At 52.7% G+C, this 12,632-nt stretch overlaps 1 protein-coding gene across 1 annotated transcript in view; it reads right to left on the bottom strand.

The window, feature by feature from the left end:
* The window catches only part of LOC128836843 (integrin alpha-D-like), a 52,515-nt gene that overhangs the window by 30,499 nt on the left and 9,384 nt on the right, over positions 1 to 12,632 (bottom strand). The window contains exons 9-22 of the mRNA XM_054027508.1: positions 12,223 to 12,376; positions 10,106 to 10,256; positions 9,657 to 9,730; positions 9,150 to 9,279; positions 8,790 to 8,938; positions 5,155 to 5,295; positions 4,676 to 4,882; positions 3,716 to 3,846; positions 3,249 to 3,406; positions 2,841 to 2,995; positions 2,561 to 2,692; positions 1,377 to 1,450; positions 1,060 to 1,201; positions 549 to 662 (exon numbers count right to left, since the gene is read on the bottom strand). Coding sequence (XP_053883483.1) covers positions 549 to 662; positions 1,060 to 1,201; positions 1,377 to 1,450; positions 2,561 to 2,692; positions 2,841 to 2,995; positions 3,249 to 3,406; positions 3,716 to 3,846; positions 4,676 to 4,882; positions 5,155 to 5,295; positions 8,790 to 8,938; positions 9,150 to 9,279; positions 9,657 to 9,730; positions 10,106 to 10,256; positions 12,223 to 12,376 — 1,912 coding nt within the window. The remainder of the gene's footprint in view (positions 1 to 548; positions 663 to 1,059; positions 1,202 to 1,376; positions 1,451 to 2,560; positions 2,693 to 2,840; positions 2,996 to 3,248; positions 3,407 to 3,715; positions 3,847 to 4,675; positions 4,883 to 5,154; positions 5,296 to 8,789; positions 8,939 to 9,149; positions 9,280 to 9,656; positions 9,731 to 10,105; positions 10,257 to 12,222; positions 12,377 to 12,632) is intronic.

The following is a 12,632-nucleotide window of genomic DNA, read 5'->3' as shown; positions in this document are numbered from 1 at the left end:
TTCACCATCCTTTTATTACAGACACAGAAGAAATCAGCTAAGGCCTTTGCAATATAAAGTGTTCAACTAGGTTTTATTCTCCCCCTGTCCCCCCACCTCCGGCCCCGTGCCTGTCGCTGGAGACAGCGTTTTATCGTCCCCCACTCGTCTGAGCAGCTCTGGACGCAATACGTGGCTGCTGGGGGAGGAGAGGAGGTTAGTGGAGGGGCTGGAGCCGGACTGGGCGCTGTGGTTAAAGTCCAGCCCCGGTTCCCAGGGGACAACCAGGCATAGGCACAAGTGGGGAGAGCAAAGAGCAGCACAGAGAGAAAATGCAGTTTCTGCTGCGGCTGCTGCCTCTCGTTGGCCCTTGGTTTGCAGTCCCGGCAGGACCTGACCCCAGCCCCGGAGTGACCTCAGGGCTCTGTTTGCACTGACTTGCCGGGCTATCTGGGCGCTTTCCCCAGCACATCTCTTGTCATGGGCTGGGCTGACACCAGAGAACTTCCCCTCTCTGCCCCCAGCTGGGCTCACCCCTGGGGAATTCACAGGCCAGGGCCCGTCCCTACCTCGGCCCCACTCCAGAAGATGGGGTGGTTGATCTGGCAGATGCTGTTCCTCTGAGTCTGCTCCTTGGAGCCCACGGCCGAGCTACACTTAACGGCCATGGCCCTCCTGTTAGACTGACCATGGGAGACCAGCCAGTGAGAGATGGGGCCACAGCGCCCACTACGAGCCCCCACCTGCCCCATGCAGCACAGTGCCCCCTGCCAAGCCCCCTGCCAAGCCCCCTGCCTGCTCCCTGCAGTACAGCGCCCCCTGCCGAGCCCCCCCACTCGCTCCCTGCAACACAACACCCCCGCTGAGCCCCCTGCCCGCTCCCTGCAGCACAGCGCCTCCTGCCGAGCCTCCAGCCTGCTCCCTGCAGCACAGCGCCCCCTGCCGACCCTCCTGCCTGCCCCCTAGAGTACAAGGCCCCCTACTGAGCCTCTACCTGCTTTCTACACCAGCTGATCTCTCACATCCATCCCCTGTGTCCTGCCCCCCATGTCTGCAGTGCCTGGAGGGACTGGGTGGTACCTGGAGCAGCAGGACCCGGCGGTAGGACAGCGCGGCCGGGTAGAAGAACTGCACCGTGGTGCTGTAGGAATTCTCCCCACGGTTCTGGATGGAGACGGTGGTGGTGAGTTCGGGGGTGATCCCCACCACCAGGGTGCTCAAGCTAAGGGGAAGAGAAAGGGGTGAGCTTCCTCAGAGCAGTGCCCTGACAGCTCTGTGAGCTTCCTATAATGTTGCGCATTCAGAAGCCATATGAAAATATGGCATGATATGAGGCCTCATGGAGTAAACGGGCCGCACCATGGAGTGTGGGGGAGGAGGCAGCGGGGGTGACTTACCCTGAGAAATTGAAGGAAATTTGTAGTTCATCAGTGCAGACTTTGTCACTGCCGCAGTCCTTCTCAAACGGGAGCTAGGGAGAGATCCGGGAGGGGAGGGGGGCGAGAAATCAGGGAGCAGGATGGGTGAGAGGGAATTGGAGCAAAACTCAGTCAACATTATCACTCACCCTACAATCTCAATTGTCACCCCCACTACCTGTACAGTCTGAACTAACACCGTCACCATGAACACACCCGCAATAACCACCCCCAACACTGTCCTTGGCACCACTGCATTCTCAGCCTCAACCACCACCAGACCCAATACTGATTTGACAGTGTCACCAGCAATGTAGCTGCACCAACCTCTGCTAACACTGAACCACACGACCAACTCTGTCATCACCATAACAGCCAATAAAGTGTTAACCAACACTGTTACCAGCATCATAACCACTACCATCTTAGCCAACACTGTAACCAACACTGTTACAATCTCATCAACCACCACTAAAAATGTAGTCTGAAACAACACTGTTACCAACAATGTGGACACTGCAATCACAACCATTGTTGTCAGCAACACCTCTATAGTCTCAACCACAACCACAATCAGTATCAATACAGTCTGAACCAACACTGTCACAACAACTCACCAACTCTACCTAAGACTACACTTCCACCAACATTACAGTCTAAACTGCAAACACCTACCAGTACAGTCCCAACAGTGTAACTTACAACACAGCCACAACATCCTCAATCAACACTCACCAACACCACTACAATCTCCCCTCCACCACAAATATATTCTGTACCAACATCAGCATCAACAACACAGCCACTACAACCCTGCCTCACACAGTCACCAAGATCAGTATAGTCTGAACCCAGCAAAGTCAAAAACAACAAAACCACTATAACCTCACCTCACATTGTCATCACAACCTCTACAGTCTAATTTAACCAATGTTACCAACACAATCACTACAACCTCAGCCGACAACCTCACCAAGATCACCACTGTCTGAATCAACAATGTCACCAACAACACAACCTCTAAAACCTCAAACACTCACCCACACCACAACCTCACTCATTAGCACCAAGCATTGATACAGTCTGCACAGGCTCTGTAACCAAAAGCACACACACTAAAACCTCTGCAGACAGTCACCACTGCCTGGCTCCGGAGGCCTTACCGAGCCTGCAGACACCAGCGCAGAGTCCTCACTCAGGATGGGTCTGAGGCGGCCGGCAGCAGCGATGGGCTCCCCCGTCAGGGTGTAGTTGAGGCGCAGGGTGATGGGGGTCAGTGTGTCCTCAGGGCAGAGCTGGGGAGACAGAGAGACACGTAGGGACCCATGAGCAAAGGTGGGATACATAGAGTGGTTTGTTCTCCGGGTGATTTGGGAGCAAGGGGCATGGTTGGAGAGGCAGACACAGCGGGAGGGGAAGGAGCTGGGAACCCCCCACACTCACAGGTAACTTTATCTGATACGTCTCACATTTCTTCTCAATGCCGAGTTGCAGCTCCCTGCTCAGGACGGAGCCGGTGGAGTCGAAGGCGGCTCGGATCTTCGTCCGCCCGGGGTCCAGGGACAGGCTGTAATGGATGGTGCTGGAGATCCCATTGCCTACCACAGAGGAGAAATGAGGGTCAGAGACGTGAGAGCAGGATCATTAATGGGATATGGAACATGGGACCTTTCCCCTCTAAGGGGGCACCAGCTCCAATCCTGCCATAGGGCAGAGGGACTGGCTGGCTCAGCAGGGTGGGGAATGAGACATGGGACCTTCCCCCCAGAGGGCGCTGGTTTCAACCCAACCCCAGGGCAGGGGACTGGCTGGCTTGGTGGGGAGGGGAGCGGGGGGTGGGTTTGGTTTCACCTAGGCTGTCCATGGTACTCTTAGTGACGGTGAAGCAGACATTTGCCCTGCTGGCCTCTGTGTTGAGTTGCTCCTGCTCCTGGCAGTTGAAGGCCGAGGTGGGGATCGTGGGGGGCTGGAAGCTAATGGAGACCCTGACTCTGAGCACTGGCCGGGACCTGCCATGGGAGGAACAGAACCATCACCCAGCTGCTCCCTGCAATGGGGCTAGACCCCCTCCGAGCCTCCCACCCAGCCTGGATATACTCACAGCACTCCAGGGAGATGGGTTATGGACACATAGCTCTGCTGGAGGAGATGCTGGGGGGCAGAGAAGGGAGCAGCAGAGCGGTCATTGTTCCATTCTCCAGCAGGGGGCAGCAGTGACACACACACACACACACACACACACACACACACACACACACCCATGTACTGGTACTGTCTGTGATTGCCATGTGCAGCAGTGCAACGACAGAGTAACTCACCTTAACAACAGGACCTGCCCTTGTGCCCCCACCGCAATGTCCGGCAGTCCATCCCCCGTCAGGTCTGTCCCGCCACTGATGGCCTGGCCAAAGTAGTGCAGCCTGCTGGGAAACAGCGACCCCTCGATGCGCTGTGGAGCAGAGAGAGCAGTAAGGGATGGGGAAGGAGGCGGCTGTACTGTATAATGGGCACTAGGGGGCAGCAGAGGGTGAGGGGTGGGGAAGGGGCGGCTGTACTGTATAATGGGCACTAGGGGGCAGCGGAGGGTGAGGGATGGGAAGGAGGCGGCTGTACTGTATAATGGGCACTAGGGGGCAGTGGAGGGTGAGGGATGGGGAAGGGGCGGCTGTACTGTATAATGGGCACTAGGGGGCAGTGGAGGGTGAGAGATGGGGAAGGGGTGGCTGTACTGTATAATAGGCACTAGGGGGCAGCGGAGGGTGAGAGATGGGGAAGGGGCGGCTGTACTGTATAATGGGCACTAGGGGGCAGCGGAGGGTCAGGGGTGGGGAAGGGGCGGCTGTACTGTATAATGGGCACTAGGGGGCAGCGGAGGGTGAGGGATGGGGAAGGGGCGGCTGTACTGTATAATGGGCACTAGGGGGCAGTGGAGGGTGAGAGATGGGGAAGGGGCGGCTGTACTGTATAATGGGCACTAGGGGCCAGCAGAGGATGAGGGATGGGATGGAGGCGGCTATACTGTATAATGGGCACTAGGGGGCAGTGGAGGGTGAGGGATGGGGAAGGGGCGGCTGTACTGTATAATGGGCACTAGGGGGCAGCGGAGGGTGAGGGGTGGGGAAGGGGCGGCTGTACTGTATAATGGGCACTAGGGGACACCAGAGGATAAGAAATGGGAAAGCGGCAGCTACAGGCTAATAGGTACTAGGGGGCCGTGAGGCCCCGTGATGTTTCTTCAGAGCTTTGTATTGAACCCTCCCCGCAGGAGCTGGGCTCACCTGTCTGTAATGGGGACTGAGGCCTCCCTTTCCCCCATGGAAGATGTACAAGGCCCCATGATTGTTGCTCTCCATTGGGGCCCCAATGGCCACATCCATCAGTCCGTCCCCACTGATGTCCCCGATTTCGGACATGCTGGCCCCGAAGCGCCCGAACGCCTGCCCCGTCTGCCCCTGCAGTGTCTCGGTGTAGTTCAGTGTCATCCTCTGCAGGCCCCATTCAAAGAGACACATGGGAAAAGGATCAGCACTGACTGTCAGCAGAGAGTGCCCCCTAGTGACCCCCCTTCCATCTCTCTGCAGCACAGAGCCCCTTGTTGCCACTCTGGGGCATTGGGGCCAGCACTGACTGGCAGGGAAGAGCGTCCCCTATTGTCCTTGGCATGCTAATTGTCCCAGCATCACAACCCCATGGCAGTCCAGGCAAAGAAAACCCCCCAGGCCATCCATCTTCCCCCTGGCTCAATCCTCTTTCTTACCCTCCAGTTAATCAGGCAGATATAGACCCGCCCTCCATTCAGAGGTGTATAGTACGTGGGGGCTCCAACTAGAACCAGGTCCGTGTTCCCATCTCTGTCGAGGTCCACAGCGCACAGTGTTCCCCCGAAATACGAGCCAATCTGGAGAGGCAGAGAAGCCACCCCCTCAGTTTAGTCACTTCCTCCTTCTTCTCCCACTGGGACCCTTCTCACCCTATGGGGATAAGGATTCAGTCCCAATACTCATTCCATCCATAGAGTCACCCTCCCGCTGCACAGCAGGTGGCGCTATCGATTTAAGTGTTCTTGAACATTTAGGCAGTTAGATCTTGGAGAGATGCTGAATGCTAATTGTGGTGCAATTCTTTTTAGAGGTTGTGCTAGCACGAGTAAAGTTTATTCACTGACTGAGCCACAATTGTAAGTTCTCAGAGTGGTAGCCGTGTTAGTCTGTATCAGCAAAAACAAGGAGGAGTACTTGTGGCACCTTAGACACTAACAAATTTATTTGGGCATAAGCTTTCGTGGGCTAAAACCCACTTCATCGGATGCATGCAGTGGAAAATACAGTAGGAAGATATATATACACAGAGAACATGAAAAAATGGCTGTTGCCATACCAACTATAATGAGAGTAATTAATTAAGGTGGGCTATTATCAGAAGGAGAAAAAAAGTTTTGTAGTGATAATCAGGATGGCCCATTTCAAAAAGTTGACAAGAAGGTGTGAGGAACATAGGGGAAAAATTAGCATGGGGAAATAGTTTTTACTTTGTGTAATGACCCATCCACTCCCAGTTTTTATTCACACCTAATTTAATGGTGTCCAGTTTGCAAATTAATTCCAATTTTGCAGTTTCTCATTGGAGTCTGTTTTTGAAGTTTTTTTGTCGAATAATTGTGACTGTGTGTTCTCCAACTGTGTGTTCTCCAACTGGTTTTTGAATGTTATAATTCTTGATGTCTGATTTGTGTCCATTTATGCTTTTGCGTAGAGACTGTCCAGTTTGGCCAATGTAGATGGCAGAGAGGCATTGCTGGCACATGATGGCATATATCACGTTGGTGAATGTGCAGGTGAACGAGCCCCTGACAGTGTGGCTGATGTGGTTAGCTCCTATGATGGTGTCCCTTGAATAAATATGTGGACAGAATTGGCAACAGGGTTTGTTGCAAGGATAGGTTCCTGGATTAGTGTTTTTATTGTGTGGTGTGTGGTTGCTGGTGAGTATTTGCTTCAGGTTGGGGGGCTGTCTGTAAGCGAGGACTGGCCTGTCTCCCAAGATCTGTGAGAGTGAGGGATCATCTTTCAGGATAGGTTGTAGATCCTTGATGATGCACTGGAGAGGTTTCAGTTGGGGGCTGAAGGTGGCGGCTAGTGGCGTTCTGTTATTTTCTTTGTTGGGCCTGTCTTGTAGGAGGTGACTTCTGGGTACTCGTCTGGCTCTGTCAATCTGTTTTTTCACTTCAGCAGGTGGGTATTGTAGTTTTAAGAAGACTTGATAGAGATCTTGTAGGTATTTGTCTCTGTTTGACACCATCATAAGACCTAATCACATCAGCCACACCATCAGAGGCTTGTTCACCTGCACATCTACCAATGTGATATGTGCCATCATGTGCCAGCAATGCCCCTCTGCCATGTACACTGGCCAAACCGGACAGTCTCTACGCAAAAGAATAAATGGACACAAATCAGACGTCAAGAATTATAACATTCAAAAACCAGTGGGAGAACACTTCAACCTCCCTGGTCACTCAGTTACAGACCCAAAAGTCACAATTATTCAACAAAAACACTTCAAAAACAGACTCCAATGAGAAACTGCAAAATTGGAATTAATTTGCAAACTGGACACCATTAAATTAGGCGTGAATAAAGACTGGGAGTAGATGGGTCATTACACAAAGTAAAAACCTCGTTCTTTTTGCTGTTATAAGTTCTGTTCAGCTGGAATTTATAGGCAGTTAGATCTTGGAGAAATTCACTTTGTTAGTGTAGTGTGATACTTTTCAGACACTGTTAATATCGCTAGCAATGTTTTTTTCCTTGCTCGAGTCTCTCTGGCTCAAATCCACAAAGGTACTTATGTGCCTAACCCGCAGACTTAGGTGCCACTGTGATCCACAAAACCTCTGCCTGGCTGCCGCTGACCCCTATAGGTGCCTAACCTGACTTGGCGCCTACATTTTTGCAGTAGAAGCTACTTATGATGCTGCCTCAAGGGCAGGGCATGTGCACGGCTGTCTTACTCTAAGCAGCCAGTTGCCCATTTCCCATCACACCCCGGCATGATCCACCAACTGGGGGAAGACAGGCACTCCACCTGCAGGGCACCATCTGGTACGTGTGGTCAAAGGAGAAGGAGTTGAACAGGGGTTTGCTAGTTCTCATGTCAAAGCCTTAACCCCTGAGCTGTGGGATATTCTGATGTGGGTTCCCTGAGTCTCTCCTGTTAACGTTGTTCCACTTTAATTGACTAATTAAATATCAGTTGGGCCGCAGAACATGTACAAATCAGAACCACCCTACAGCCCAGGGGTCAGAGCACTCCCTGAGAGGTGGCAGAGACCTGGTTAAAATCTTCTTCCTCATCAAGCAAAGCAAGGGCTTGAACCAGTGGTCGCCTGTGACCTAGGTGAGGACTGTAAGCCCCAGGCTATAAGTAGGGCCCTACCAAATTCACAGTCCAGTTTTGTACATTTTGCGGTCACAGCATTTTAAAAATATTTAATTTCACAGTTTCCGATATTTAAATCTTAAATTTCACAGTGTTGTAACAAAATATGAATATGTATTAAAACGACCAACTATAACCATGCAAAGCCCTTAAGATTCAGCATTTCTCAAACTGGGGCTCTCGACCCAAAAGGGGGTCGCAGGGCTATTGTGGGAGGTCACAGTAGTGCCACCCTACTTCTGCGCTGCCTTCACAGCTGGGTGGCCGGAGAGCGGCGGCTGCTGGCCGGGTGCCCAGCTCTGAAGGCAGCGCTGTCGCCAGCAGCAGCACAGAATTAAGGGTGGCAATACTGGGACCCTCTTTGGGTAGGGAATGCCAGTTGGGGAAATGTTGTTTACATTTGTATACTTTTACCCTACAGATTAGGATACTTTTATAGTATAGGGTAAAAATACACAAAAGACCAGATTTCACAGGGTAGACCAGATTTCATGGTCCAAGACGCATTTTTCATGACCATGAATTTGCTATAAGGGAGGCCCTCCCTCATCTCCTTTGACTGATTTGTGAAGATCTTGTTGGCTCTCAGCATGCCGACTGGATGAGGCCTGACATGTGAGCTAGGTGGAAGAGCCCCTATCTTTCCCTGCTTCATGGATCGCTGGAAGGGGTAGGTGCCTCCCTGCAGCATCACAACATCTATGTCCCTTGGTGGGTCTGGGCCTCCATCCATATCCGTCTCATGAGTTCTGTCTAGACCCTAAGTGAAGGTAACAACAGTGGGATGTGGGAGAGATGCTTAATGTCAGCTGCGGCGCAATTCTCTAAACCAGTCAAGTTTATCCCCTGCCTGAGGCTCTCTGATTGAATCGTTCCTGAAGGTGAAGCCAAACACAAATATTACATGATGTCAAAATCACCCACACTCCATATTATCAGTAATGCTCCCCATACCTGCTCTCCAAACAGCTCTGATCTAGGTGTCCATTCCCCACCCTTGGTATCTCGGCTGAACAGGACGACTTTGCCGGCATGTTGGTAGCGAGGGGCCCCGACCACGTAGCTGCTCTGCCCATTGGCTGTGATGACCTGAGACGAATAACCTCAAAGGAAGAGAGGGACGTGGGGAGGTGAGATGGGAAACAACAGTGCTGCGCAGAATTTTCCCAGAATTGAGATGCAGCCACCTCTGGGATGCGGCACAGGTGCTGTTTATACTGGGACACTCATCTTGGACTGAGATGCAGCCACCTCTGGGGTGGGGTGTGGGGGCTGTTTAAATAGGTAAGGGAAGCTCTGTAGGTTTGTTCTTACCTAGGTAAGTATCATTCATGTCAGTGGAGGTTTTGGATACGCTGATGAAGCTCGGCTCCCCGCCGCTCCCGTACAGGTATATCCCACCGGACCAGTCATAGGCTCCCACTGCTCCCAGCACAGGCCCGTCCTAAACCGATACGCACGGCAAAGGGGACTGATTACAGGAAACAGACAGCACAGAATGTATTTACTAGACAAGGCCAGAACCTGCAGCACAGCGCCCCTAGCATCATGCTGGGACACTGGGGTCAGTGCTAACAGCCAGGGGAGTGAGCACCCCTTACTGGGCCCCTACTGGTCCCAGCTGCAGCATAGGGTACCCTAGTGCCCACCCTGAGTGGGAGGGGAGGGTGCCCCCGCACTGCTCCCGCAGCACTCTGGGCTAGTAAAGGGATGTCTCCCCTGCAAACGCTAAGCCAACCAGCTCTTTCTTAGCTTGAAAGCGCTGTCAGGGCCCCAGCGCACGGCAGCATGGGACACGCCCTGGGGCCAGGCATCACTCACAGGAGACAGCAGGGAGCTGAATCCTTCCTGAGACATCTCCAGTTGGAAGGAGCTGCCGCTATGGGACTGGGTACCTGGGGGCAGAGACAGACAGACAGACACGGGAGAGACCATCATAGACGGTAAAGGCCCCGTGTCCCATTCCCTGAGCCAGCCCTTCTCCCCACCTCGAGGCTGGATTGGATCCAGCGCCCCCTAGAGAAAAGGCCCCGTATCCCATTCCTCAACCCCTGGAGCCAGCCAGTCCCCTGCCCGGTGGCCCCCGGATGAGAAAGGCATTTGGGGGATATATGGAGATAGATCAGTAGATAGATGTTGGATGGGGAAAGAGAGAATATTTGGGGCCTATTTGAGCTCTAGATTCCCAGCTGCTCCCCGTCCCATCTCGGCCTTGAAAACCCATTTCTAGAGCACTAGGGCCAGTGTGGCCCCTCCCCCGGCTCTGGTACCTTCGATGGCGAAGATCTTCTCCTGCAGCTGGTTCTGGATGCCCTGGAGGGCGTCGAAATTGTCCACCCGGAAGACGTGCTCGTTGCTGGGCTGAGAGGCGATCTGCTGGAGCTCCTGTTGGGCAGCAGCGCTGAAGAAGGCCTGGCCGACCTTCACGGAGTAGAGGGAGGTACAGGGGACACCAGGGCATCAGCATCAGTCACAGCCGAGAGCTCTGGACCAACACCCACCCGCCCTGAGACCTGGTGGGCCCTCGAGAGGCACGGCTCAGCCAGCGCCATGTGCTGCTCTGGTGAGTGGGGGTTGGGGGGCTGCTGGAGCAGGTTGGCACAAGTGTCACTGTGATGTGAGGAGAGGGGCCCTCGTGCCTGGAGTTATGGAGCCTGCCTCATTTCAGCACCGAGTTGTGTCGGTTGTATCAGCAGTGGGGCACAGGGGTTTTCTTGCCATGGGGATTGTCAGCACTCTGGGGCCCTGCATGACTCAATCTCCAAGGTGTAGTGAGGGATGAGTGCTGCAATGTCTCCAGGGAACACCTCAGGGGAAGTGGTGAAGGGCTGGGACCACCACGCTGGTCTAGGTGGGTTGTGTGCAGTCGGTTCAGAGATGGAGTCTGGCCCCTCCCGGCTGCTGGGCCTGACTGAAGCAGCAGACAAACGTCGAACAAGATCCAGTGGCTGGAAGCGGAATTTACACCCATTCAGATTGGAAAGAAGGTGTCAGGTTTAACCATGAGGGGAATTAACCATTGGAGCAGCTCACCATGGGCCATGGTGGATTCTCCATCTCTGGTAATTTTTATCTCAAGACTGGCTGGTTTTCTAAAAGATCTGCTCTGGTTCCAACAGGGATTATTTGTGGCAGTTCTCTGGCCCGTGTTACACAGGAGATCAGACTAGATTATTGCAAAAGTCCTTTCTGGCCTGGGAATCTATGACTCTAAACCCGAGTTTTGCTTTGGCAAAGGGAAGGTGATGGGCCTGGCCCCCTAGTGCTCATGTGCTCTGCGCCCAGCGCTCTGTAGCATCTGTAAGGACCTGTGCGTGTTCCTGGTGTGCTGGGGCATGGCTGAAAGAGGGCAGAGTTAAGGTTGTGAGGGTGTTTGCCTTAACTGTATTTCATGGATTTCAGAGGCCTAAGTGCAGCCGCTCTCCACGTTCGGGAAGGGCAGGAAGCAGCACTGGGAAATCTTAACGCTGCATTAAGGAAGTTGATGGAATAACCCAGCTTCCATTGTTCACACTCAGTTCCATTGTTCAGGAGACACAATTACATTTTCCTTTACTGTCTTTCATTGTCCGTCTGTTTAATCAATGCTGATTCCCTTGACCACACCTCTTACGCAAATTCAGAGCATTCATGTGGCTTTTAGAACACTTTCAAATACGGCCCTTCAGCTGGAAATTTTGATCTCAGGGCAAAAAAATCCAAAGGGAGACACTGCAGAATGACAGGAACGTTAGCCAATAACAGGGATCAAACCCACAGGGCACGGGACCAATTCAGGGTGAATCACAACCTGCTGTCACCTTGACCCACATAAATACCCTCTTGCTTCACAAGAGCCCTAGATCTTGATTCTCATTTCAATCTCTTTGGCTCAGCAGTTTGGCATGTGCCATTCTAGGCATCCAGTGTCTAAGATTAATAATCTTTTGAATACTTCTCCCCCAGAGGGGCAGTGGGGGCCGTGCACTAGCAGAGATAAACGTCAAGTGACTGAGATCAGTTTGGGGAAGTTCAGAGCCTCTTTTTGAGCTTCAGGTGTGTGCAGAAAAGAACTGGTGATTTTGCTGTTTAACTGGGGGGCTGTATCTCAGGAACCCCTTTCTCAAGTAACCCCAAATTTGGACCACTAATCCTAACCTGCATCCTCATGAGGCATAACACATTTCAAAAACAATCTGAGTCAGCACGTGGACCATAGGGCAGTTAGAAAACCTGACCTGTAACTAGAAAACTCCTATCAACCTTAACAATAGAGGAGCTCCAGCTCTCCTCTAATGTCACATGTTCACCCAGTTACAACCCAGGGGGTCAGTTCTTCTCCCTTATCTGATGGGAACCTGGACACGGGCTCAGATCCATACTAGTTCTCCGCACCGTCGCAGCTCACCCCGATGGCGTAGCGGATGATTCCAGCTCTCTCAGCCTCAGGTATGACGTCTGAATAAGAAAGTGGGTCTTCAGTTTTCTCCCCATCTGTGATCACAATGAGAATCTTGGTTGTCTCATCCCGAGCTCCTTTCCTAGAGGTGAACAGCTCCCGCCTGGAAAAGGCGGGTGGGGAATGCATGGGATGGTTATTGATATGTAATAACACCTAGTGCTCGTCCACTGCTTTGGCATTGCAGATCTCAAAGTCCTTTACGAAGGAGGTCACTGTCATGTCCCCATTTTACGGAAGGGGAAACTGAGGCACAGGGCGTGGACGTGACTTGCTTAAAGCAACAGAGGCTCAGAGCTGGCAATAGAACCCCAGATTCCTGGCTCCCAGCATCTCCCCCTGCTTTAACCTACTGGTCC

The sequence above is a fragment of the Malaclemys terrapin genome, chromosome 4 (genome assembly GCF_027887155.1).
Source record: "Malaclemys terrapin pileata isolate rMalTer1 chromosome 4, rMalTer1.hap1, whole genome shotgun sequence".
Lineage (NCBI taxonomy): Eukaryota > Metazoa > Chordata > Testudines > Emydidae > Malaclemys > Malaclemys terrapin.
The sequence above is the reverse complement of the archived record's forward strand: the minus strand, read 5'-3'. Positions and strand labels throughout refer to the sequence as shown.